The sequence below is a fragment of the Dromiciops gliroides genome, chromosome 6 (genome assembly GCF_019393635.1).
Source record: "Dromiciops gliroides isolate mDroGli1 chromosome 6, mDroGli1.pri, whole genome shotgun sequence".
Taxonomy (NCBI): Eukaryota; Metazoa; Chordata; class Mammalia; order Microbiotheria; family Microbiotheriidae; genus Dromiciops; species Dromiciops gliroides.
In genome coordinates, this window is record NC_057866.1 from 126601259 (window position 1) to 126624623 (window position 23365).

General features: G+C 36.1%; 1 protein-coding gene across 9 annotated transcripts in view; it reads left to right on the top strand.

Moving 5' to 3' along the window:
• Positions 1-23077, top strand: part of EXOC1 (exocyst complex component 1) — a 63100-nt gene extending 40023 nt beyond the window's left edge. For 7 of the 9 annotated variants that reach the window (XM_043971126.1, XM_043971128.1, XM_043971129.1 and 4 more), the window contains 7 exons: positions 146-253; positions 1629-1705; positions 2476-2704; positions 7298-7481; positions 16413-16612; positions 17149-17343; positions 19579-20317. In XM_043971126.1, the coding sequence (XP_043827061.1) occupies positions 146-253; positions 1629-1705; positions 2476-2704; positions 7298-7481; positions 16413-16612; positions 17149-17343; positions 19579-19731 (1146 nt within the window). In that variant the 3' untranslated portion in view covers positions 19732-20317. Of the gene's footprint in view, positions 1-145; positions 254-1628; positions 1706-2475; positions 2705-7297; positions 7482-16412; positions 16613-17148; positions 17344-19578; positions 20318-22409 lie in introns of those variants that run through there. The other 2 variants (XR_006353579.1, XR_006353580.1) reach the window with 2 other exon arrangements.
• Positions 23078-23365: the final 288 nt, after the last annotated feature.

The following is a 23365-nucleotide window of genomic DNA, read 5'->3' on the forward strand; positions in this document are numbered from 1 at the left end:
TGTTCTTACTCTAAGGAATTTGTCTTGAGATTCATTTGAAGAAATGGAGAAAACATTTTCCACCTTTAGAAAGAAGCAAACTAAAAGCAAAAATATTATGTATATTGCTACAGTGATTTAACTGATTATTTTCTATTTTCTTTAGATCTTTGAACAGGTTCTAAGTGAATTAGAACCCTTATGTCTAGCAGAACAGGACTTCATAAGTAAATTTTTCAAACTGCAGCAACATCAAAACATTCCTGGAACTATGGTATGGCTCATATTTAGATGGTTATATTATGTAATATTGTTAAATATTTTATGTGTATAACTGCCTAAGAAAAGTGGAACCAGATTTCAAACAAAATGGTATAATTGTGTCCAGAATATATGGTTCTCCAAGATGATAAAAATGAAATAAATAGGAATTGGAGGACCTGAATCAATGTTTCTGAAATGTGTCACATCCCAAATTTTTCGTATTAGTAAGAAAAATGCTTTCAATTTACTTTTACAGAAGAGTATTATAAAATATCCATTTAAATTCATCTATACATGAAATTAAAAATATGACTTTCAAGGTGTATTAATGGATGGTGTAGCATGCATTGCTGGGACAGCATGAAAAATCAGGAGACCTAAATTCTAGGTTTGGCTGTGTAGCTGATAAGCTCTGACACTAGCTAAATCATTTAACAACCTCAGCTTTCTCATCTGTAAAATGTGTGCGATAGTAACAACTCTAACATGATAGTAACACCTAGCACAATGATTGTTGTGGGGACTGAATAAGAGGAAATAAAGATACCCAGAGGAATCATGGTGAAACAAAGTGAAACAAGCACTCGGCTCCAAATCTTTGAGTTACCAGAAACATAAATCCCCTAATATCTTTGGCACCCCACAGTTTAGTATCTCTCATGGATGTGTGTGTCAGCATAAATCTTTCTACAACTGTTACTTAAATGAAAAAAATTAATGTATTTACATTATAGCTCTCAAAGGGTTACAAAGTAATCTTCATATATTACCTCCATTGATCATCACAATAATCTGGTGAAACACAATATAAATATTTTAACTCCATTTTACAAACGAGGAAATTGAAACAGAGAGGTCAGTGACTTACCTAAAATCACGCAGGTCTCCTGTATGCCGATATCTTTCTGTGATAATACATTTTTTTAAATAAATCTGTTTAGTAGCATTTCTGTTTTGGGGTTCAAATGGCATTAAATTCTGATGTTAATGCTATGGTAGGACAGTAAAACAAAACCAAAAAACTCAACCCCCAAAACTAAAATTATATGACATCGTCCAGGTTTCTAACTTGTAAATTATGGGTGTGTTTTTTTTCTTAAATAATTCTTAGTTAAAATCTAAGTATGTATTCTTAGATAAAATCTTCAGTATTAGGCAGTATGTTGAGACATAAAACAAATTATAAATGTGCAGCTTATTAATTTTTAAAAATTTACTGTTTTGTTATGTATTCTCCTCTAAGCATTAATGTTGTAAAGACACGTTTTAAAGATGAGCAGGTTACTTATTTGATACATAAATGAGCAGGCTATTTGATAAATTACATTAAATGGACACCATATTCATTGTCTAATGGTAATATATAAAATTACTAAATTTTTTAGACTGAAGCAGAAGAATTAGATGGAGGAATATCATCACGGCAGTATAACCCTGGTTTACTACAGTCTATATCATCTGAGTATGTGTAATTTTTTTTCTTTTTTCTTTTAGAAAACAAAATTGATATTTCTTTCCTATAGTGAAAAAAAAAGACAAAATTAACATCATGTTCATAGTCATCAAGTACCATTGTTTACATTTGGGTTTATAGTTAGGTTGGTGGTCTCAAATACTTTATTTTGATTTTTACTTGTTGAATTGAAAGTTTCCAAGCAGAGCATAGCATCAGCTTCTGGGTCCCTTGAATTCTTAACTTGGGATGGGGGATAGGGACTGAACCTGTGAATTCATTGGTGTGCAGGAGTCAGCAAACTATGAGTAGAGGCCAAATCCAGCCCAAGCCTGGTTTTGTATGTTTTGAGCATTTTAAAATACAGAATGCTTGATTTAAATTTTGAAATTTGTATTTAATTTAAATTTTAAATATTTCATGGAATTTTGATGTACTACAAAACTTTAGGCTTTTTTTCTTCATGAACACAAAGAGGTCATTGACTGTGACATGATTTGTCACACCATTAGTGAAATAATAGCCTTTGAAAGGCATTCAGTTTCTTGGCACAGTTATATTTGTGTAGCAGCTTTCAGAGCTTGAGTGTATAAATGGTATAAAATTTTTTCTTAACAAAATATTTGCAAACTGGAAAATAAGATACTTGTTATTCAAATTTGGGAATTAAGTTATAGTTTGAAATAATTTTTACTTTCATGTCACAATAATTTAGTAGAGATAGGAACTAATATGGAATTTGTGCTAAATTTTCTGTACTTTGTATGTTCTTTGAACAGGAAAGATATGATCCGCCAAATGATGATTAAAATATTTCGCTGCATTGAGCCAGAACTGAACAATCTGATTGCATTAGGAGACAAAATTGATAGCTTTAACTCCCTCTACATGCTAGTCAAAATGAGTCATCATGTATGGACGGCACAAAATGTGGATCCTGCTTCCTTTCTCAGTACCACATTGGGAAATGTTTTGGTGACTGTAAAAAGGAACTTTGACAAATGCATTGTGAGTTTTCTATTACTTAAATTTAAGTAATCATAAATAACCAAATGAATTTAGATACTGCCAACCTTTTTGAGAGGAGGAACTGCTTTTTATTTCTCCAAAGCCTTGAAATTGTTGGTACAGTGAAACTGGATGGCCAACTTCTTTTTAAGATTTTCTAATTTAAATTTCAAAAAATAGAATAAGAAAGTTTCATAGTAGTGGCAGTTCTCAAATTTAGGAATTGACATATAGGTTGGAATTATAATTTTAGTTATTTAGTTTGTAATAAGTATTTTCTTAAAAATACATAGAGTTGAGGGCAGCTAGGTGGTGCAGTGGCTAAAGCACCTACCTTGGATTCAGGAGGACCTGAGTTCAAATCCAACTTCAGACACTTGACACTTACTAGCTGTGTGACCCTGGGCAAGTCACTTAACCACAATTGCATCACCAAAAAAAAAAAGATTCATTCCCTTCCTATATTTCTCTTATTATTCTAATGGATCTGTGTTGTCAATTCAGGACTTCCCTCCAACCTTATAGGAAAGGAAGGAAATAGACATTTATATAGTACTTACTATGTGCCAAGTACTGTGTTATGTGCTTTACAGATATTATCTCATTAGATCCTCACAACCACCCTTGGAGGTAAGTGCTATTATTATTTCCATTTTACAGATGAGGAAACTGAGGCAAACAGAGGCTAAGTGACTTGCCCAGAGTTGCACAGCTAGTAAGTATCTGAGCCTGGATTTCAACTTAGGTCTTCCTGACTCCAGACCCAGTGCTGTATCTATGTATCACCTAGCTGCCTTACATTGCCTAGGAGATATGGGGGGAATGAATTACATTAACACCAATATATATTTTTTATGGTATCATAAGATTTAGAGCTAGAAGGTCACATGTAGTTCAAATGCCTCATTTTCCAGATGAAGAAACAGATTCTGGAAGGTTGAGATACTTGCCCAAGGTAATGCTAGTTGTGAGTGAGCTACAAAGATGAAAATTTGAACCTGGGCTTTCTGTCTCCAAAACTAGTTCTTTTTCCACTGCCACATACTACCTCCCCTTGCTGAGTATCTGAATTCACCAGATCTGTACTTCAGAAACATTCTCCTGCCCTGCCTACCTCTCCCCCCCACACCCCCACCCCTGCTAAGGAAAAGGATAATTGTCTTCATAGCTTATAATGTCTGACTCTTGCTCTTTCTCATATCTCTTTAAAATACAGAATAAGACTCCAAGAATTGACTGATTTCCTCCTTTCATGTGCTCCCAAACTCTAAAGTGTCTCTTACTTTTTCCTCCACTCCCCTCTTCTGCTCTAAAAAACAAAAAGAAATTCCTATTGGCTATCAGCTTCTGAGGAATAGTGAAAGTGGTATTTAATTTTGTTTAGAAAGGAGTATTAATATTGCAGAGGTGAACATTAGAAGATTCCTAAGTGTTATATCACTTAGGAATGACAGTAATAAATAGCGTCTCCAGTTATATTTGTGTTCTAAGTGTACCTCTGTTTGCCTGGGGTGATGATCTTAAATTCATTTTTAAAACATTCAGGGGGCAGCTAGATGGCGCAGTGGTTAAGCACCGGCCCTGGATTCAGGAGTACCTGAGTTCAAATCCGGCCTCAGACACTTGACACTTACTAGCTGTGTGACCCTGGGCAAGTCACTTAACCCCCATTGCCTACAAAAAAAAAAAAAAAACCATTCAGTCCCTGCTTGGTATAAACTACTTTGCTTAGAATACCTAGATGAAAGAGAAGCACTGCTTGCTCCAGGGAGTTTATTGTGCTGCTGCTTTGTAATTATAAATTCATATTTCATTTAGAGACACAGAAGACTGATATGGCCAGAAAGAAATAAGATTTCAGGAATAGAGGTTGAAATCAACCCCCCCCCCAAAAAAAAAAAAAAAAAAAGATGATGATGATGACGAAAAAGGGACAGGGGCAAAATTAAGTCCAGAGCAAGAAACCTAATAGAACTCGACCCAAGTTTTGAGGCCTAGGGCATAAGGTTCACGAGGCTACGGTTGTAGAATCTGGGGATAGACAATGAATAGAGTTATCAAAGAGAACAGTTAAGAGTAAATTCAGGAATTACACTTAAAGCCTAGCTAAAAAATTCCTGCTATCTCTAGGGATCAAGGTTACTGACCATAGCTTAGCCAATTTGGCAAGGTGGAACAAAAATGAAAAGTTAGACCTGTGGATTAAGTTACGCCAACCTCGATTCTGTGTCCTTCTGTCCTATAGTGTGAGGAATCTATAAGTACATTGGTGTTTTTACTAGCTACTTCACAGATTGTGTGGGAAGCATTTTATAAACCTTAAAGTGTGATAAAAATTATCAGTTAGTTATAAACTACAAAGATTACCCACACACAGTAGTTAAGTAGATGTTACTCTCAAAATGGCTAAAAATTCTGATTAGGATTACTTAGCATGGAGGAAAGGTATGAAACAGGTATGTAGAAGGGCGTTTTGTTGAAATTCAAAGAGGAGATATTCTTTAGTCCCTAAAGTCATCAGTCAGGAGCAGACATATGACAACTTTGTGTTTGTAGGAGTGCTAAGAAATTTTGTTACAAATGCATTTATCACAGATGGCTTTGTTTTGGGGTTTTGTTGGGTTTTGTTTTGTTGTTTTTTTTTTGCGGAGCAATGGGGGTTCCGTGACTTGCCCAGGGTCACACAGCTAGTACGTGTTAAGTGTCTGAGGCTGGGTTTGAACTCAGGTCCTCCTGAATCCAGGGCCGGTGCTTTATCCACTGAGCCACCTAGCTGCCCCCGGCTTTGTTTTAGCCAAAGGAAAAATAACTAGGATTTAGAACCTCTGTTGGTTGTATAGGATTCTATTAATGTTAGAGTATACTCATACTATAACCTGCAATCTTTGTATCTAAAAAATCTCCAAAGAGAATCTACATAATTGGCTTCAAGAAATTTTGATTTCAGATAGTCTACAAAATTTTGATTATGTGTACATATGAGAAGGGAACATTATACCAAAGATAATCTGAAACACTGAACCATCCTCACAGTGCCTTTTTCACTCGTACTCCACTACCCAGATGCCCAGATAAATTTTTTTTACTATACTCTACAATGCAAATAGTATATACATATATATATGTATATATATATTGTATGTGATATAGAAAAATTACTTCTGTGCATAAAAGTTGAGAACTGCATTCCAGCCATGTTTTTCAAAATGATTCTTAACCATGTATGAGTCTAGGCACTTGAGAAGTAGACACACAAATGCTGTCATGTAAATATGGTTTTTTGTTACTTTGAACAAACATCTGTAAAATTAAAAGTAGAATAGGTTGTGGACTTGTAGAATATGAGGACTAGAAAGGAATACTAATGGTCATCTTACAGGCCCAGTTTCCTTTTTCCTGTTTTATAGATGAGGAAACTGAGGCTGAAAGAGGTGATGGTTTTCCCATAGTCACACAGCCAGCAAATAGTAGACCTAGGACTTGTGAGCACAGATTTTCTGATTCCCATTCAGAAATGTGTGTTACCAATTCACTGCACTGCTACAAGAATGATCTCTAAAGTCCTTGCCACCAACTCTGAAAATCTGCAGTGCCAGTCTGTGGCTGGAAATGTTTGTTTCATCTGTGTAAGATAAAGCATTGCATTCCCTTGGCATCTTGTCATCAGACTGTTTGAGTGCTGTGGTTTGAATGCTAGTTTAGAAATGAGTAATGGACGCAAAACAGATAAAAGTATTCTTCCATTCTGTTATCAAGATCCTCTCTCTCTCTTCTTCTTTTGCCAGAAACTGGTAGGCCAGAAATGGGCTAGAGTCATGTGACAGCAGAACCACCCTGGGAGGGCTTTGCTTCTCAGAAATTACTCTAGACCTGTCAGTTCAAAATAACTTAAGAAAAGCTAAGAACATGCCATTCATCAGCCCTGAGCTAAAGGAACAAGTATCTTCTATCCACAACTATTCACCAAATAATTATGTACAAATAATATAAATGTTTCATTAATTGTCTGTTTATACTTTATTTTTCTACTAAGACTTGAAGTTTATTAATTCACTTTTAAAAGAAGCCTATTTTAAAAGACATTATGAATGAACTCTTTATTTTTGTTGTGATTATTCATATCTAGTTAATAAGAATCAAAAGTGTATTACCATCCCTGCTTATACTCAAAATAGTTGTCAACCACTGTGCTTATTATTAGTGTATTTCACTGCCTTACTTTCTGCCTATTGTGACGGGTAAAACTAAATGTGTATGGTCACCTTACCTGTCCCCTGTGTGGGGAAAGCTAGGTAAGACAACAGTTTAACAGTTTAGGTATGAAACATTTATTAAAATATATTAGAGGTTAACAAAGAGAGAATAGGAAAACCCTAACTACCTCAACCACTCCTAGTTCAGTTGCCAACCCCACAAGGTTCCAGCCACCAACTGACCAAACCAACTGCCTTCCACACTGCTTTAAGCTGATTGGTTGAGAGTGGTCTCATGGTGCTGTGAGGTAACTTCGGGACACTGAACCTTAGAAAGGTCAACCCATGCTCTCATAGCAGGGGGCCTCTGGTAATAATAATATTCTCACACTATCCTCAGAGTAACCAAATAAGACAGATGGAAGAAGTAAAGATCTCAAAGAAGAGCAAAGTGGGGATTCTACCATTTGTTGCGGAATTTGAAGAATTTGCAGGGCTTGCTGAATCAATCTTCAAAAATGCAGAGCGTCGTGGAGATCTGGATAAAGCTTACATAAAACTTATAAGAGGAGTCTTTGTAAATGGTAAGTTGTAGTAGGATTTGGGGGGGGGGTTGCAGGGAAGTGAGGGTTAAGTGACTTGCCCAGGGTCACACAGCTAATAAGTGTCAAGTATCTGAGGCCAGATTTAAATTCAGGTCCTCCTGAATCCAGGGCCAGTGCTTTACCTGCTGCGCCACCTAGCTTACCCCTTATAGGAATTTTTTCAGTCTATTTACCACCTATATGCCTAGTTTTTGTGATAATTTGAAGATAACTTTGATTTATATTTTGAATTCTGTTTTTCAGTGATACTGAAATGAAATTGTTCTCGGATTATAAAAGCAGTTAATTGTGGTTTTATGCATGGGTATATGTGTATAAATCCTATGCAGTTATCCAGAAGCATTTTTAAGAACCTATATATTCATTTGTTCAGGATTCAACAAATGTTTATTGAGTAGCCACTTTTAGTATTGTAGGCATTGTAGGTTAGTGTAAGCTATTATAGACGCAGAAGAGGGTCTTGCTCTACTGGAGATTTCCATGGGTTATTCTTGCTACCTGAAGGTTTCTGCAAACAACTGAACTGAACTGTGGTTGATTGCACTAGCAATGGAAAGGGGGCTTAATTACCAGAGGTTTCCATCAAAGTTTTCAAACATTAGGCTCATTGCAACTAGCAATACTCCCAAGTGGTGCTGAACCAGATTGAAATGTAATTGGGAGGGGCAGCTAGATGGCGCAGTGGATAGAGCACCGGCCCTGGAGTCAGGAGTACCTGAGTTCAAATCCGGCCTCAGACTCTTAACACTTACTAGCTGTGTGACCCTGGGCAAGTCACTTAACCCCAATTGCCTCACTTAAAAAAAAGAGAGAAAATATAATTGGGAAATATTTAACAAAATATATAAAAATACAGTAGAACATAGATAATATGTGGTATTCTAAATATGTGGCCTGCATCAATCTTTATGTACAGTTTGGTGGAGTTTGATACCAGTGTTTATGTCAATGCTTACTATATCTTTTTACTTCTACTCCGTAGCTGAAGGATTGTTAAATTTTCATAGAGTGAGTTACTAGTTTTAAGTTGAGGGTTGTTTTTTTTTAATAGCTTTAGAAAGTTTAAAAGGATGAGAAAATCCAACACTTGGGCTACCAGGAATTTTAAGGAACAACAAAAGAAACCTGATTGTAGTACAGAGTAATAAGAACAAAGAAATTTGGATTCTTTAATAGAATGTCTGAACTGCTACTTCCAGTGCCTTTTACTATATATTATTCATTATCTACAAATCCAGAAGACCATAGTCATTTGGAAGTATATACCTTTATTAGAAACATTTTCTTTGAAGAGAAGACCCTCTTAACTTGATAAAGATAAGATATATGTTGATGATGATACATTTAAGTAACATTTCATCCAGAGTATTTGAAGGTAGATGATAAGGACTACAGAAGAGAATCTAAAGGTGAAGTTTTTATCTGAATGTTTATACAACTACCTCTACCTTTACACCAAGCAATCCTGGTGTTGTTCTGTTTTCTTTTCTTTTCTTTTTCTTTTTCTTTTTTCTTTTAGTGAGGCAATTGGGGTTAAGTGACTTGCCCAGGGTCACACAGCTATTAAGTGTTAAGTGTCTGAGGCCGGATTTGAACTCAGGTACTCCTGACTCCAGGGCCGGTGCTTTATCCACTGTACCACCTAGCCGCCCCTTTGTTTTGTTTTTAATGAACACAAAGAGCAGTATAATAGTACTAGCAGAGTTTACTTGGCTGGGGCAAATGGAGTGATATCCGCAATATACCAAAATTTAGAGAGTACTAACAGCACTTTTATTCCTTCAACAATTGGGAACAACTGAGCTTAGCCCTAAGCAAGAATAATCAACCAAAATGCAAAATTACCAGTATTTCTTGCCCTACCCATATATAACCTCTTTTTTTTTGCAGGGCAATGAGGTTAAGTGACTTGCCCTGTTAAGCTAGTTAAGTATCAAGTGTCTGAGGCTGGATTTGAACTCAGGTCCTCCTGAATCCAAGGCCAGTGCTTTATCCACTGCGCCACCTAGCTGCACCCCATATATAACCTCTTTAAAATAGCCAGCCCAAGCCTTGCTCTTAGCCCGTAGCACCTTCCTGGTATAATAATAGTATTCCACGGAGTAGTATCTGAGAATCTCTACCCCAAAAGAAACTTGTGTCCTGAGATGCTCTTCCCAGGGTCTCTCCACCCAAATAAATTTGTCCTAAAAAGTTAATTTGAGGAAATTATTATTCATATTCTCTGATTCTGGCCTCCAGGCAACAGTATCACTAGTTATGCCTCTTTTTTTTTTCCAAGTTCTTATTTTGTAGCTTTATCTGGGATATAAAATGTTTGTTTCTTCCTTTCCTGTCTCTGAGTTCGACATCTTTAAAAAAAACAAACAACTTAAATGTAAGGACTTAGCAAATTCCCTGAGGTACAGATACAGTTTGAAGAACTATTCCTTTAAAATACATTAGCTATAGAAAACAACACTACCTTAAGAGAGAGATGTTGTCAGAGCTGCTGGTTTTTTTCTAGGTTAATTGGTATCACAAAGAGGTGGCTATTGACTTAAATAGAAAGTGTACATGGAAAGAATTAAGGCAATTTCAGGAAAGGAAAAGAGTAAAGCTGAAAGTAATGAGGCCACTGGAAAATGTTACTATTATTCACCAGGCTTCACCTTTATTCCCCAGTGCATTGAGTACGTAGTAGCTTATAGAATTTTTTAAAATTAAGATGCAAAGGGTAAAGTCAAGGGCTGAGGCAGATTTGGTAATGTATACATTAAGATTTCTTTAGAATGAAGGCCTGGAGGGAAAGAGAATGGTGATTTCTGTAAGAATAACTTATGGATAAAAAAAATTTTTAATTTAAAAATTTCTTTAAAAGAATAACTTAGGGAAAAAGTTGTTATTAACTTGACATTTGGGACAGTGCTTTTTTCAAGCTAGGCAAAGAGATGACTGACTTAAAATCTAGATGCTGCAAAAGAACCAATGTCGCTTCTTTCTCTAAAATGAATGTACAAGTAGTGGTGATAATTTTTATTTGCACCTCAACTAATAGGATTTTAATACAAAAAACTTACTAACTTAATATAAATAATTTTAATCAGCATTCAAAATTAAGTTTTTTGCAGACCCTGGGGAGTGACTTTAGAAGAATTTCAGGTAATTCATCAAAATAGTACATGAGATATGGAATTCTGCTAACATTACACTTTCGTTGTAATGAAGATGACATTTACTTCATTTCTCCCTAAAATAAATTGATGAGACCTCTAAGTCTTAAGAAGAAAGATTTTACTACAATAATTGTTCATAGTTGGGATACAGAACATAGCATAAAAAGGAGAAGTGTCATGGAGGGACTCTGAGGAAATAAAGGGAAGTTAAGAGTTAAGATAGGTTACTCCAACATGCATCAATCTTTTTATTGCCAAATCCTCTTTTTAGAAACTTTCTCCTCTCTGAATTTTCATTACATTGCTCCCTTTTAGTTTACTTCCTACCTGTCTTACCACTTCTCAGGTTCCTTTGCTGTATTATCATCTGTATCATGCTCTATAACTGTGGGTATGTCCCAAGGCTCTATCCTCGGTCCCCTTCTCTATATATTCTCTCACATGCCAAACTTAATTCATAAGCCCCTGTAGGTCTAATTATTATAGTTATGCAGATGACTCCCAGATCTATATACCTACTTCTAGGCCCTCTCCTGACCTCTAGCCCAGGGGTGTGCTAGTAAATGTTTAACAGCCAGGTTTTCAGAAAGCAAAATAAAGGTGTGTACAACACACTTTTAGGTTAATCTGTATTATTAACATTTTCTTCATCACTTTCTTGAGTCTAAACACTCAAGGAAACAACAAACTAAGCCGTAATTTTTAGTATTTGCCAATTTCAGAGCTATAAATGCTCACACTCAAAATTTTACATTTGTTTCTCATGAGCCAGTATGAACAAAATCTAGCATTCTGGCTCCAGACCCACATGACTAGTTCCTATTGGGCATTTCAATATCTTAATCTCAATATAGCCAAAACAGAATATTTTCTTCCCTTCAAAACCTTCCCGTCTTCCCAGATTCCTTCTTTATGTTTAGGGTACCATCATACTTAGTCACCCAAGTTCCCAACCTTCAGAGTCATACTTGACTCTTGCCTTTCTTTTACCCCACGTATCCAGTCAGTGACCAAATCTTGTTAGTACTGCCTCTGTATCATTGCTCAAATCCATCCCCTTCTTTCCACTTATATGGCCATCACACTTATTTGAGCCTGCATTAACCTCACATGTCTATCCCAACAGGCTCTTCCTTTCCACACAGTTATTAGGAAATTGATCTTCCTAATCACAGGTCAGACTATATCATTTTCCTTCTCAGGAAGCCAGAGTGGCTTCTAGTTGTCTCTAGAATAAAACACATATTTCTCTGTTTAATATTTAAAGCCCTTCACAATTCAACGCCAGTCTTTCCAAACTGCTGTCTCCATACACAACATGCATACGCAACATCTCATTTCCCACTCCGGAGCCTTTGTACTAGGTTATCACCAGTGAGTAGAATATATTTCTCTTCTCCTAATCCCTATAGAATTTCTAGCTTCTTTCAAGACACAACTCAGATACTACCTCTTACATGAGGCCTCTTAATTAATTAGTAGGGATTTATTAAAGATCGTCTTATGTGCTGGCACCTTGCTAAGTGCTAACTATACAAAGATAAAAGTGAAAACAGAGTCTGCCTTCAATGATCTTATAGTCTGATTGAGCAGGGGCAGGAACAACATGCATATATATGTCTACAAAAGCAGTACGGGGGGGCAGCTAGGTGGCGCAGTGGATAAAGCACTGGCCCTGGATTCAGGAGTACCTGAGTTCAAATCCGTCCTCAGACACTTGACACTTACTAGTTGTGTGACCCTGGGCAAGTCACTTAACCCCCATTGCCCCACAAAAAAAACAACAACAACAACAAAAGCAGTACAGGGTAATAGGGATATGGGGGAAGGAAGCACTAGCTGCTTGGAGGCATCAGGAAAGGCCTTATGTGGAAAGCTGGTGTTTGAACTTAGTCCTGTAGAAAACTAGACACTATGAAATACAGAGGAAGTTTATCCCATGGCATAGGGGGACATTCAATGCAAGGAGTAGAGTTTTATGTATGAAGAATAAGAAGGCAGTCAGTTTGGTTTGACTGTGCTGTGCACAGAGGGAAATAACCTGTAACTAAGTCTGGAAAGGTAAGTTGAGGCTAGCATTTGAAGAGATTTCTGCCAAATGAGGCATTTCCCAAACAGAAGAGTTTATATTTGATCTTGAAGGTATTAGGGAGCCATTATACTTCGTTGAGTGGAAGAATGACATCTTCACACTTGGACATTAGGAAAATCTAGAGCTGAAAGCTGTATGAAGGATAGATTAGAGACAGTACCATTTAGGGGGTGAGACAGTAAGGGTCTAAATTATGGTGGTGGCTGTGTGAGGGGAGTGCATAGGATTGATGAGAGAGAGAGTGTGGAAGAAGAATTGGCAAGATTTGACAACTAATGAGGGAGCAAGTTGAGAAAAAGTGAAGAGTCAAAGATGACAACTAGGATCACAAGCCTAGTTGACTGGAAAGATGGTAGTGCCCTCAATCAGAAATAAGGAAATTCAGATGAAGAGTGGGTTTGAGGGGAAAGATAAGCTCAAAACTAGTTGTTGGATATTTGAGATGTTTCAGTGGCCCTGAAGGGAGACTATCAGTGCCTAGCATATAGTAGGTGCCTAATAAATGGTATTTTTTTAATTAATCAAAAAGTATAGTATAGGGTTTAGCCACTGTTCATTCAGTAACCATTTTTAAGTAACTGCTGTATGTTAAGAACTGAATACAAACAAAGACAAAACAAAAAACCTTCAGCAACTTTATATCCATCTCAGTTGGGTATAACATTTAGAGAGACAGACACATTGTTGTTTGTCCTTCATTCTCATAGAGGATCATGTCATCGGGATGATGTCTTGACTTGCAGTGAATTGGATTTAAGTGAAGGAGGGCTATGCAAGGTCACCAACCTCACTCTCTCCTCCAGAACCATCTGAGTCCAGTGGCAAGATATATATCAGGACAACTGTAGATGGCCCCAGATAAAGCAGTTGGGGTTGTGACTTGCCCAAGGTCACACAGCTAGTAAGTGTCTGAGATTTGAACTCAGGTCCTCTTGACTCACTCTGCCACCTAGCTGCCCAGACACAGATACATTTGGTGTAATTTGAGGAGGGAAAGAGAACACTAAGAGCAGGAAGGGCCAGGAAAGAATTTCAATAGATCATAGCTGAGTTAAACCTTGAAGAAAGCTAAGTCTTCTTCAAGATAGAAGTGAGAAGGAGAAGAATAGGTTCCAGAAGCAGCCTGAGGAAAGTCACATGGGCACAATATGAAACCCAAGGTTGCTGGTTCTGTAAGAAGATATGAATGAGATTAATGCGAAACAAATCATTGGCTACAGATTTAAAAATAGAAAAGCATATCTGAAAAAGACTATATAAAGAAAAATCAGGAATAATGGAGATCTGTAACTCAGTTTTGATAAACATAAAAATGAGAATTCTGTATTTGATGAGAATTTCTGGGAAAACTGGAAAGCTGTCTTTAGTCAATTAGGTTTAGACTATCACCTTACACAATATACCATAATAAACTAAAAAAATATATATTAAGATTTATAATTTGAATGTTAACGGTGTTTAGTATGAAAATAGGTATGAATTATATATGTACATAAATCGTGTGTGTATATATTAGACCAGAACCAGATCGGGAACCTTATTAAGGCCTAGGAATTGACTTTTCAACCAAACCAGAGTTAGAGGCAATTACAAAAGATGAGGTAAATGATTTTGATTACATGAAATTGGAAAGTTTTTGTGTGAACACAGTTAATACTGCTAGGATAAAAGGGGGAGTAATTGACTAGGAAAAAAAAAAACTTGATAGCAGGTATCTCTGATAAGAGTCTGCTATCCAAGATATATAGGCAAGTAATTTTTATAGGGGGACTGGAATGATAGGGGGGGGGGGGAATGCTTGTTAATTTTTTAAAAAAACAAGTTACTTTTTATTTTAGTTTTTTATTTTGCAATTTTATAATTGAAGGAGGAAGGGGAAATTTTCATATACATAGCAGAACAGGAAAAAAAGTTTGATAGTATATAAAACTATAAATCTCTTTTACATACAGCTTGCTTTTTTAAGGTTATATAATTCACCATGTTACTTTCAAAACTGCCTTGCTTATCTGTTTCCTTCTGAACTTCCTTCCATTCTCATCCTTTTGAAAAAAAATTTTTTTTTAATTTTTTAATCTGAAAAAAACATTTTTTTAAATTCTGTTCTTCCCACTCCCCTCTCCCCCCGCCAAATCTGAACAAATTTTAAAAAGAAGAAATTTCTCAATTCTTACATGCATAATACAGCAAAACAAATTCCCACTGTGGGCATGTCCAAAAATATATATCTCTTTCTGCATTTTAAGTTCATCACTTCTCTTGCAGGAGGTGAGTGGTATTTTTCACCTTTATTCCTTTGGACTCCTAGTTTATCATAATATTGATCAGAATTCTAAAGTCTTTCAAAGTTGTTTTTTTCTATGTTATCATAGTATAAACTTTTCCTGGTTCTGCTCACTCCACTCTACCTTAATTCATAGAGGTCTCCCAGTTTCCTCTAAAACAGTCTATTTTGTCATTATGGAACAATAGCATTCAGTTATATTCACAGTACCACAATTTATTTAGCTTTTTGTCAATATGAAGACACTACCTTAATTTCTAATTTTAGACTACTACAAAATAGCCAATATACACACAGAGACACACATGTACACACATGTATGTTTCAGTAATTTTCTTCTTTAATTTCTCAAAGTTATTTTTAAAAGAAATACAGGACATGCATCTGTACATATATATAGAAAACCAAAAGCCTTTCCCCTGTAGCAAACAATTCTTAAAATAGAATTAAACTTTTAGAAACCAAATAAAAGAATGCTCCACATAGAGAAATAGACATGAAAACTGAATTTTTTCCTTACTCCCCAGAATTGGCAAAATAACAAAAGATGGGAATAGTTGAAGGGGTTATAGAAAAGTAGGTACACGTAAGCACTATTGATAAAGCTGTGAATTGATCTGAGTATTTATTATAGAAAGCATTTTGAAATTTTGCAAAGAAAGTGACTAAAATATCACTTGAGCCAAAAGATACAAAAAGGCATTCCCCTTCTTTGCTGAAATGGGGGCTGTGGGTGTGGATGTATGTAGTCTGAGACTTTTTTGATATTCGATTTAGTTCTACTGAACTGGTTAATTTTGTTTTCCCTGCCTTTTCTGTTATAAAGGATTATTTTCTGCAAGAGGGAAAGAGAGAACAACAACACAATAGGAAATGTAGATGATATAAAATATCTTAATATAATTTTTTAAATTTGAAATATGGAAAATATACAGAAATGATAGAAGAGTATTGTGAAAAAGTAGGTGAGGGCAAATTGTGATTGCTAAATCTCCTAAGCATGATTCAGCTTAAAATAGTGACTTTTAGCATCATAAATGCTTACACCAGGAAAATTCTCAAATCTCACTTTGATTAGTCTTTAGCTTCAACCTGATCTTCTCTATATGTTTTACTGAAGGTAGTAAATTGCCTAAATGACCAGTTTGAGTTTCATCTCCTCTTTTACAAGTGCCAATAGCCAGCAGAAAAAGAAAAAGGCTCCCCATGATATATAAACTGGATCTTCAATTTCTAAAGTTGGCATTGCTTATAGACTGAATAGGATTCACAAGACTTCCACTTTCAGTTGTTTACATTTTTTTTTTTACCATCCTAAAGGTCTTTGAGAATTCTGGTCCTTTGATTTTTCTTTTTAACTCTTTTTATTATTATTTTAGTGGAGAAAGTAGCAAATGAAAGCCAGAAGACTCCCAGGGATGTGGTAATGATGGAGAACTTCCACCACATTTTTGCAACTCTTTCTCGATTGAAGATCTCATGTCTAGAGGCTGAAAAAAAAGAAGCAAAACAGAAGTACACAGATCACCTTCAGTCTTATGTTATCTATTCTTTAGGACAGCCTCTTGAAAAACTGAATGTAAGTACCTTTTTAGTATTTTTCAGGTCCAGAACACAAGTATTATATATGTGCAATGCTATAAAAAAGTTTTTAAATCTTACGCATATTTTCAAGGTAATGGCATAATCTTTCCTTTCTACTTAGACTTACCTAAAAGTTCAAAGACTGCTTGTACATGAGGAATAACAATACAATCCATTCTTTTTTCCTTTATTTGAATGAATATAGTCGGTAGCTTATAGAATCAAGATCAAGCTGTGCCAAAGAAGAAAATGTCAGTTTTAGAAAAACTGCAAACCAGTAGAGGTATAAAAATATCCAAAAATATCCTCCTATCTTCATCCACAGCCCAGTTTAATTACTTATTGAGTTTTTTAATCTACTAGTAGCAGTGCTTAGAAAGTTATAATATTTTTTTATCTTGAAAAGCTTTTGCATCAGGGAATATTAAAAATCATTAAAATTTTAATGGTTGTTGAAATTTCATAAAAGGTACAAGAAAAACAGGTCGTGTCAGTCCTAATGGTTAATTTTCTGATTGAATTTCATAATAGCACTTCTTTGAGGGTGTTGAAGCTCGAGTAGCACAAGGTATAAGAGAAGAAGAAGTAAGTTACCAACTTGCATTTAATAAACAAGAACTTCGTAAAGTTATCAAAGAATATCCTGGAAAAGAGGTGAAGAAAGGACTAGATAATCTCTATAAGAAAGTTGATAAGCACCTTTGTGAAGAAGAGAATTTGCTTCAGGTATGGATTTTTGTTCCTTTGACTAAATAACAAACTCATACAAAAATATTTTTTCCCCTCAAAATCTCCCCATAGTCAAACAACTTAAAGAAGGGGCAGAAGGGAAAGATCAGGAATTTTACTTAATGCTCCCAAACTTGCAGCCCAGGTCAGTGGAGGGGTGAATTAAAATCAGACATTTCTGAATCAATGTTTTTGCAGTAATCTTTTTTTTTTTTTTAAGTGAGGCAATTGGGGTTAAGTGACTTGCCCAGGGTCACACAGCTAGTAAGTGTTAAGTGTCTGAGGCCGGATTTGAACTCAGGTACTCCTGACTCCAGGGCCAGTGCTCTATCCACTGCACCATCTAGCTGCCCTTTGCAGTAATCTTAAGAAAATAATATGCCTAAAAGTTTTGCATTGCTATCTCTGTTTAGGCACAAGCACTGTTACATTTGGATTGTTTACCATGCATACACTCACAAGTTAAAATTATTTCAGTGACATTCAAGAAGAGTGCTAACTTTGTTCATCCATCCACTTAATATCCCCATTAAAGTATAAAACAAGGAAACATGCTCATGCTCATTTAGTATGTTCACCCAGGTTATGAAAGTAAGGATTTTCTGTGCACAGTACAAATAGAAGGTTCCCCTATCAATGATGAAGTTTTCAAAATTCTCCTATTCACAAATGTATCGTAAAACACAAATTGATGCAATTAATACAAAGCCGTCTGTGTAAAATGTTCAGCAATTTAACAGATCTGCCCGGTCATACACACTAGAAAAACAAAATAGACAAAATATGCATATTGATTAGGTTATAACAACTGAGCTGGCATCCTATTGAGCTCAGTGTCTTAGATACTACAGTTGCACTGTGATCTGGAACCTCAGTTTAGTAGAAAGATTTCAGATCATATTGCATTTGGGAAATTATGCTGTATTCTCACTGACTATGGATTACTGTGTTCCGTCCCCCCCCCCCCCCCAAAAAAAAAAACCCAACAACAACTACCATTTTGTAACATCAGTATTCCCAATGGTGCTATATAGCTACAGATCATAGAATGCCATGATCTTAGAAGATCCGGTTTGGATGTTTTCTCAGTAGGTTTTATTTAACTGTTTTTCTTTGTTATAAGAAAGGGTTTGATGGAAGAGAACATATCAAGAAATGACTGTGATATAAAAAAGCAAAAGACATCAATACAACATTGTTTAAAATTTATAAGAACAATAAAAAAGTTTAGCAGTAAAAGCCATCTGAGAATAACGTAAAGCCAAATACACAATTTATTCACTTTGATATACAACAGTGCTATTTTAAATGGATGAGAGCAGCCTGAAAAGCCTTTCTCAGTATGCTAGTTTAGGCTGAGTCTCTCTGTATACTAATGGACAAGTTGGAACTACCTTTCATCTGAGAACCTTTTTTGATGTTGACCAGGAAATCTAGGAATGTTCACTGAATCCCTACACGTTTGAGATTTGATAATGTTACACATTAGTGGGAGAAAGCAGATGACCTCCAAGAGCACTGTAGCACAGGAACTGTAGTATATTGATGTTATTTGTAAAACAGTATTGGGTTGGGGCAGCTAGGTGTCGAAGTGGATAGAGCACTGGCTCTGAATTCAGGAGGACCTGAGTTCAAATCCGGCCTCAGACACTTAACACTTACTAGTTGTGTGACCCTGAGCAAGTCACTTTACCCTCATTGCCCCACAAACAAACAAACAAACAAAAAAGTATTGGGTTGTAGCAACTGTATGTAAGACAGGCCTATAACACCACCTTATCTACCAAAAGCTTGAGTCTTGCAGTCAGACCTTTGGCAATACTCCGAAAGAGGTCTTATTTTAAAAAAAATTTTAAGTTAAATTTTTCTGATAATTAGCTACTTAGTATAAACTGAATTGTGTCCCCAGGACCTAACACTTACTAGATGCTTAATAAATTATTATTGATAGATAAAATAATAATAATAGCTAACATTTATATAGCACTTACTATCTGGCTTTGTGGCAGACACTGTTTGAAGCACTTATGATTATTATCTCATTTGATCCTCACAACAGCCCTGGGAGGTAGGTGCTATTATTATTCCCATTTTACAAATAAGGAAACTACAGTGAAGATAGATTAATAGAACTAGAATGAATTTTGCCCATATATAATTCCACTTGGCCATGCAATATTTTAATTTAATTATTGTCACAATTTGATGTTTTCTTTCCATCTTTTATAATAGGTGGTGTGGCACTCCATGCAAGATGAATTTATACGCCAGTACAAGCACTTTGAGGGTTTGATAGCACGATGCTACCCTGGATCTGGTGTTACAATGGAATTCACCATTCAGGACATTCTGGACTATTGTTCCAGCATTGCACAGTCACATTAGACTCAACAAAAGAAAAGCTAATAGAATGTTTTTTAAATGCCAGGAAGTATCCAGACATATCAAACTACATGCTTCAAAAAAACTTGGATTTATAACTTTATTATTAAATATTGCTAAATGTCAGGTAAATGTATAGTAATCACATACATATATTAAATGCAATGTTACAGACCCTAAATAGCAGCAGCATTGTTCACTTACTAGGTTTTGCATTAACTTAACATAATAATTTTTCTGTTCATTTAAATTGCACTTATTATTTTTCTGTCATTGTGCAGGAGATTTACAGTTGTGGATCCCTTTCTTGCTAATGAGCATTTGTAACCTGGATTATGTGAAGTGCATTGGAAATACAGTGGACCCTCCAACTTTAACTCATTCTCTTTCTTGAGAATCTTGTAACCTTTAAGATAATGTAAAGAACTATTTTATTTTGCTGTGTGTGTGTGTGTGTGTGTGTGTGTGTGTGTGTGTGTGTGTGTGTAGAAATAAGGGAGTTCATTTGAATATTTGTAAGCTTACGTTTTGAGCATTATGTAACTGTCATATTAAGAATGTACTGATGGTGAAGTAAAGAGATTTTTTTGAAAAAGTTAACTTTGTTCTTATTTTGATGATGTTTATTTTATAAATTTTTAGTTCAATTTAAAATAATTAAGCCCTTGCAAAAAACCAAACCAACACTGCCCTCAAGAAGCTTATGTGCTACTGAGGAGCTTAGGAAGGCTTTCGTGTAGGAGGTGCTACCTAAGTTGATGAAAAGAAATAAGGATTTTATGAGACCAAGCTGAGACATGGAGACCACAGACTATGCAGCTGACTTCAGTAGGGTATGAATCCAGGGAATTAATTTTTTTATTGAAGACCCAAAAGGGACATTTTTTTTGTTCACCAGAGTAAAGAAACTAACGTTTCAACACTTAAAAAAAAAATAACTAAAAACACATGCCTTCAAGTGAAGAGAGTATATACTCCAAGGACAAGAGACAGCCTTAGGCAGAGACCATATGGGGAAGGTAGAGGTAAGGCCATGTTCAAGGAAGAAGAGCGAGGAGGCTAGTCAAGTCAGGCTGGAATATAGAGTTTGTGAAGGAGAGTCATGTACCATCCACCTAGAAACAAGCTAGAGCCAGATCTTGAAGGCCTTGAAGTCCCAAATAAAGAAGTGTCTTATCCAATGAAGGATTTTTTTGAATGAATGAATGATGTGATCAGACCTAGCTTGAGGGGATATCAATCAGGCTATATGGAGCAGGGATTGGAAAGGGGAGAGACTGGGGCCTGGCATACCAGGAAGGGAGACCACTGCAAAAGTTCAGACAAGAAACCGTGAGGGGGCTGAACAAAAGTGGAAGCTATGGAAGTAACAGAGAAGGGATGGATTTTAATTTTTTTTTTGGATAAGCCCCTAAATATAATGCTTTTTAAAATGATACGATTCACTTGTTCAAAGTAATAGCCACTGTTTAGGAGAACTCAGAAGTTTGGGGATTTCATGGAAGTCAAGGAAGGCTCATGATTGGGATAGGAAAGGTCATCATTAGAGAGCTCAAGGGCTAACCCTCCAAAGAGATATGAATCAGTCTGACCTATTCCCTAGGCTGATGCCCAGGATATAAATTTAGGCATCTCCCCTCCCATTGTACTGAACCAGGAACATGATATTTACAAAACAAATGAATACAAGTTACAGAAGCCATTGAGGATGGACTTCCTCCAGTAATCATTCTGCATGCTCAGAGTTATTGGCTGCTACTTGGTGAGACTCTCAGCCCCACTGCCATAATAGGTGCCCTAGAATCAACAAAACTTAACAATTCATTCGATGGGGGGGATGGGAAGGGATTGGGAAGAGATCCCAGTGATTCCAACATTGCAAGCTTAGGTGATTGGAAGAACAGTAGTGTCCTCAGCAGAAATAGGGAAGTTAGAAGGGGTAAAAGGGTAAAGAACATGGATTCTGTTTTGGATGTATTAAGTTTTAAATGTCTATGGCTCATGTGATTAGAAATATCTACTAGGCATCTGGTGTTATAGCAAAAAGGCTACAATTAAATCAGCCGTGATAGAAATCTACTTGGTTAAAATGTACTTCCCAGCTACAAGCAGCAAAGCCATCCCTACCCCACTACCCCCAGTGGTGCCCCAGTAAGTATTTAACAGCCAGCTTTCCAAAAAAAGAAACATATGCAGGACATACTCTAAAGTTTAAGCAGCATTATTATCCATTTCTCCATCATTTTCTTAAACCTAGATGATAAATCAGGCCCTGATGCTTGCTGATTTCCAAGGTATAAATGCTTATACTGAAAATTTAACAATTGACTCTTGAGAGCCAGTTGGAACTGGTTCTGTCACACCCGTCCTACCTCACCCTCTCCATATCCACTCTATAGTTAAAGAATTCCAGCATTGCTATTGCACATTTTTTTTTTTGCATTGGTGAATTGTGCCAGTCTCTATGTCATCTTAACTTCTCATCCTTCTTCAAAAGAAAATGATCAGGTAATAGAGATGGTAGATTAGAACTGAGGGATACGATATATTTGTAGAAATCCACAAACTTACTTAGGATGAATGAATGACAGTGTATTTGGCTGAGGATAAAAGAGAAAAGAAACAAGTGGTATTTTGATATCTGATTACAACTGGGGAATGTTTTTGTTTCCTTGATACAGTTCACAATACCAGCACAGAGACTACATACAATACTGACAAATAACTTAGACTAATTGATTTCCAGCTGCTGGAAGTCATATTCTAATCAAAGCAGAGCCTCTGAGGAATTCTTGATTCTTGCCCTGCTGAATGTTTCATCCCTTCGAAAGTAAGAGACATGAGAGGCACCTACCATTCTGGTTAACAATAAAGAACTAGAAACAATGGAGACCTTGGCAGAAAGTGATCATGTCAACTTAAAATGTGGAAGAACAGAAGACAAGACTTGTGGGGCCATGATTCCTTATATAATGTTTGATGGATTGTCATTGGGAAGAGGGATTAGAATTGTTCTCCATAAATCCAGAGGGGAGGGGGAACAAAAGCAATCAGTGAAAGTTATTTGGCAGTAGATTTCAGCTCAACATAAGGGAATTTATTTCTTAAAATGAACTTAAAATAAAGATATTTCTAGCAACTTTCAGCATGGCATGTGACAATATCTTGATATTCTTGTGGACAAGATGAAGAAATAGTTACAAAATAGTATAATTTGGTATATTCAGAACTAGTTAAATAACCTGACCTGCAGAGTGGTAATTAACAGAGCCATGTTAACCTACAGAAAAGGTCTCTAGTGGCATGTCTTCAAAGCTATGCATTTAGCCTTGTTCTTTTTTTTTTTTTTTTTTTTGTGAGGCAATTGGGGTTAAGTGACTTGCCCAGGGTCACACAGCTAGTAAGTGTCAAGTGTTTGAGGCTGGATTTGAACTCAGGTCCTCCTGAATCCAGGGCCAGTGCTCTATCCACTGCGCCACCTAGCTGCCCCCAGCCTAGTTCTTTGAAACATTTTTATTAAAGGATAAAGAAATAACATGCTTATGAAATTTGCAAACAGCACAAAATTAGGAGGAAGAGCTAATATATTGATTGAATGACAGAATTAGGATTTCTCTCCCCACCAAAAAAAAACAAA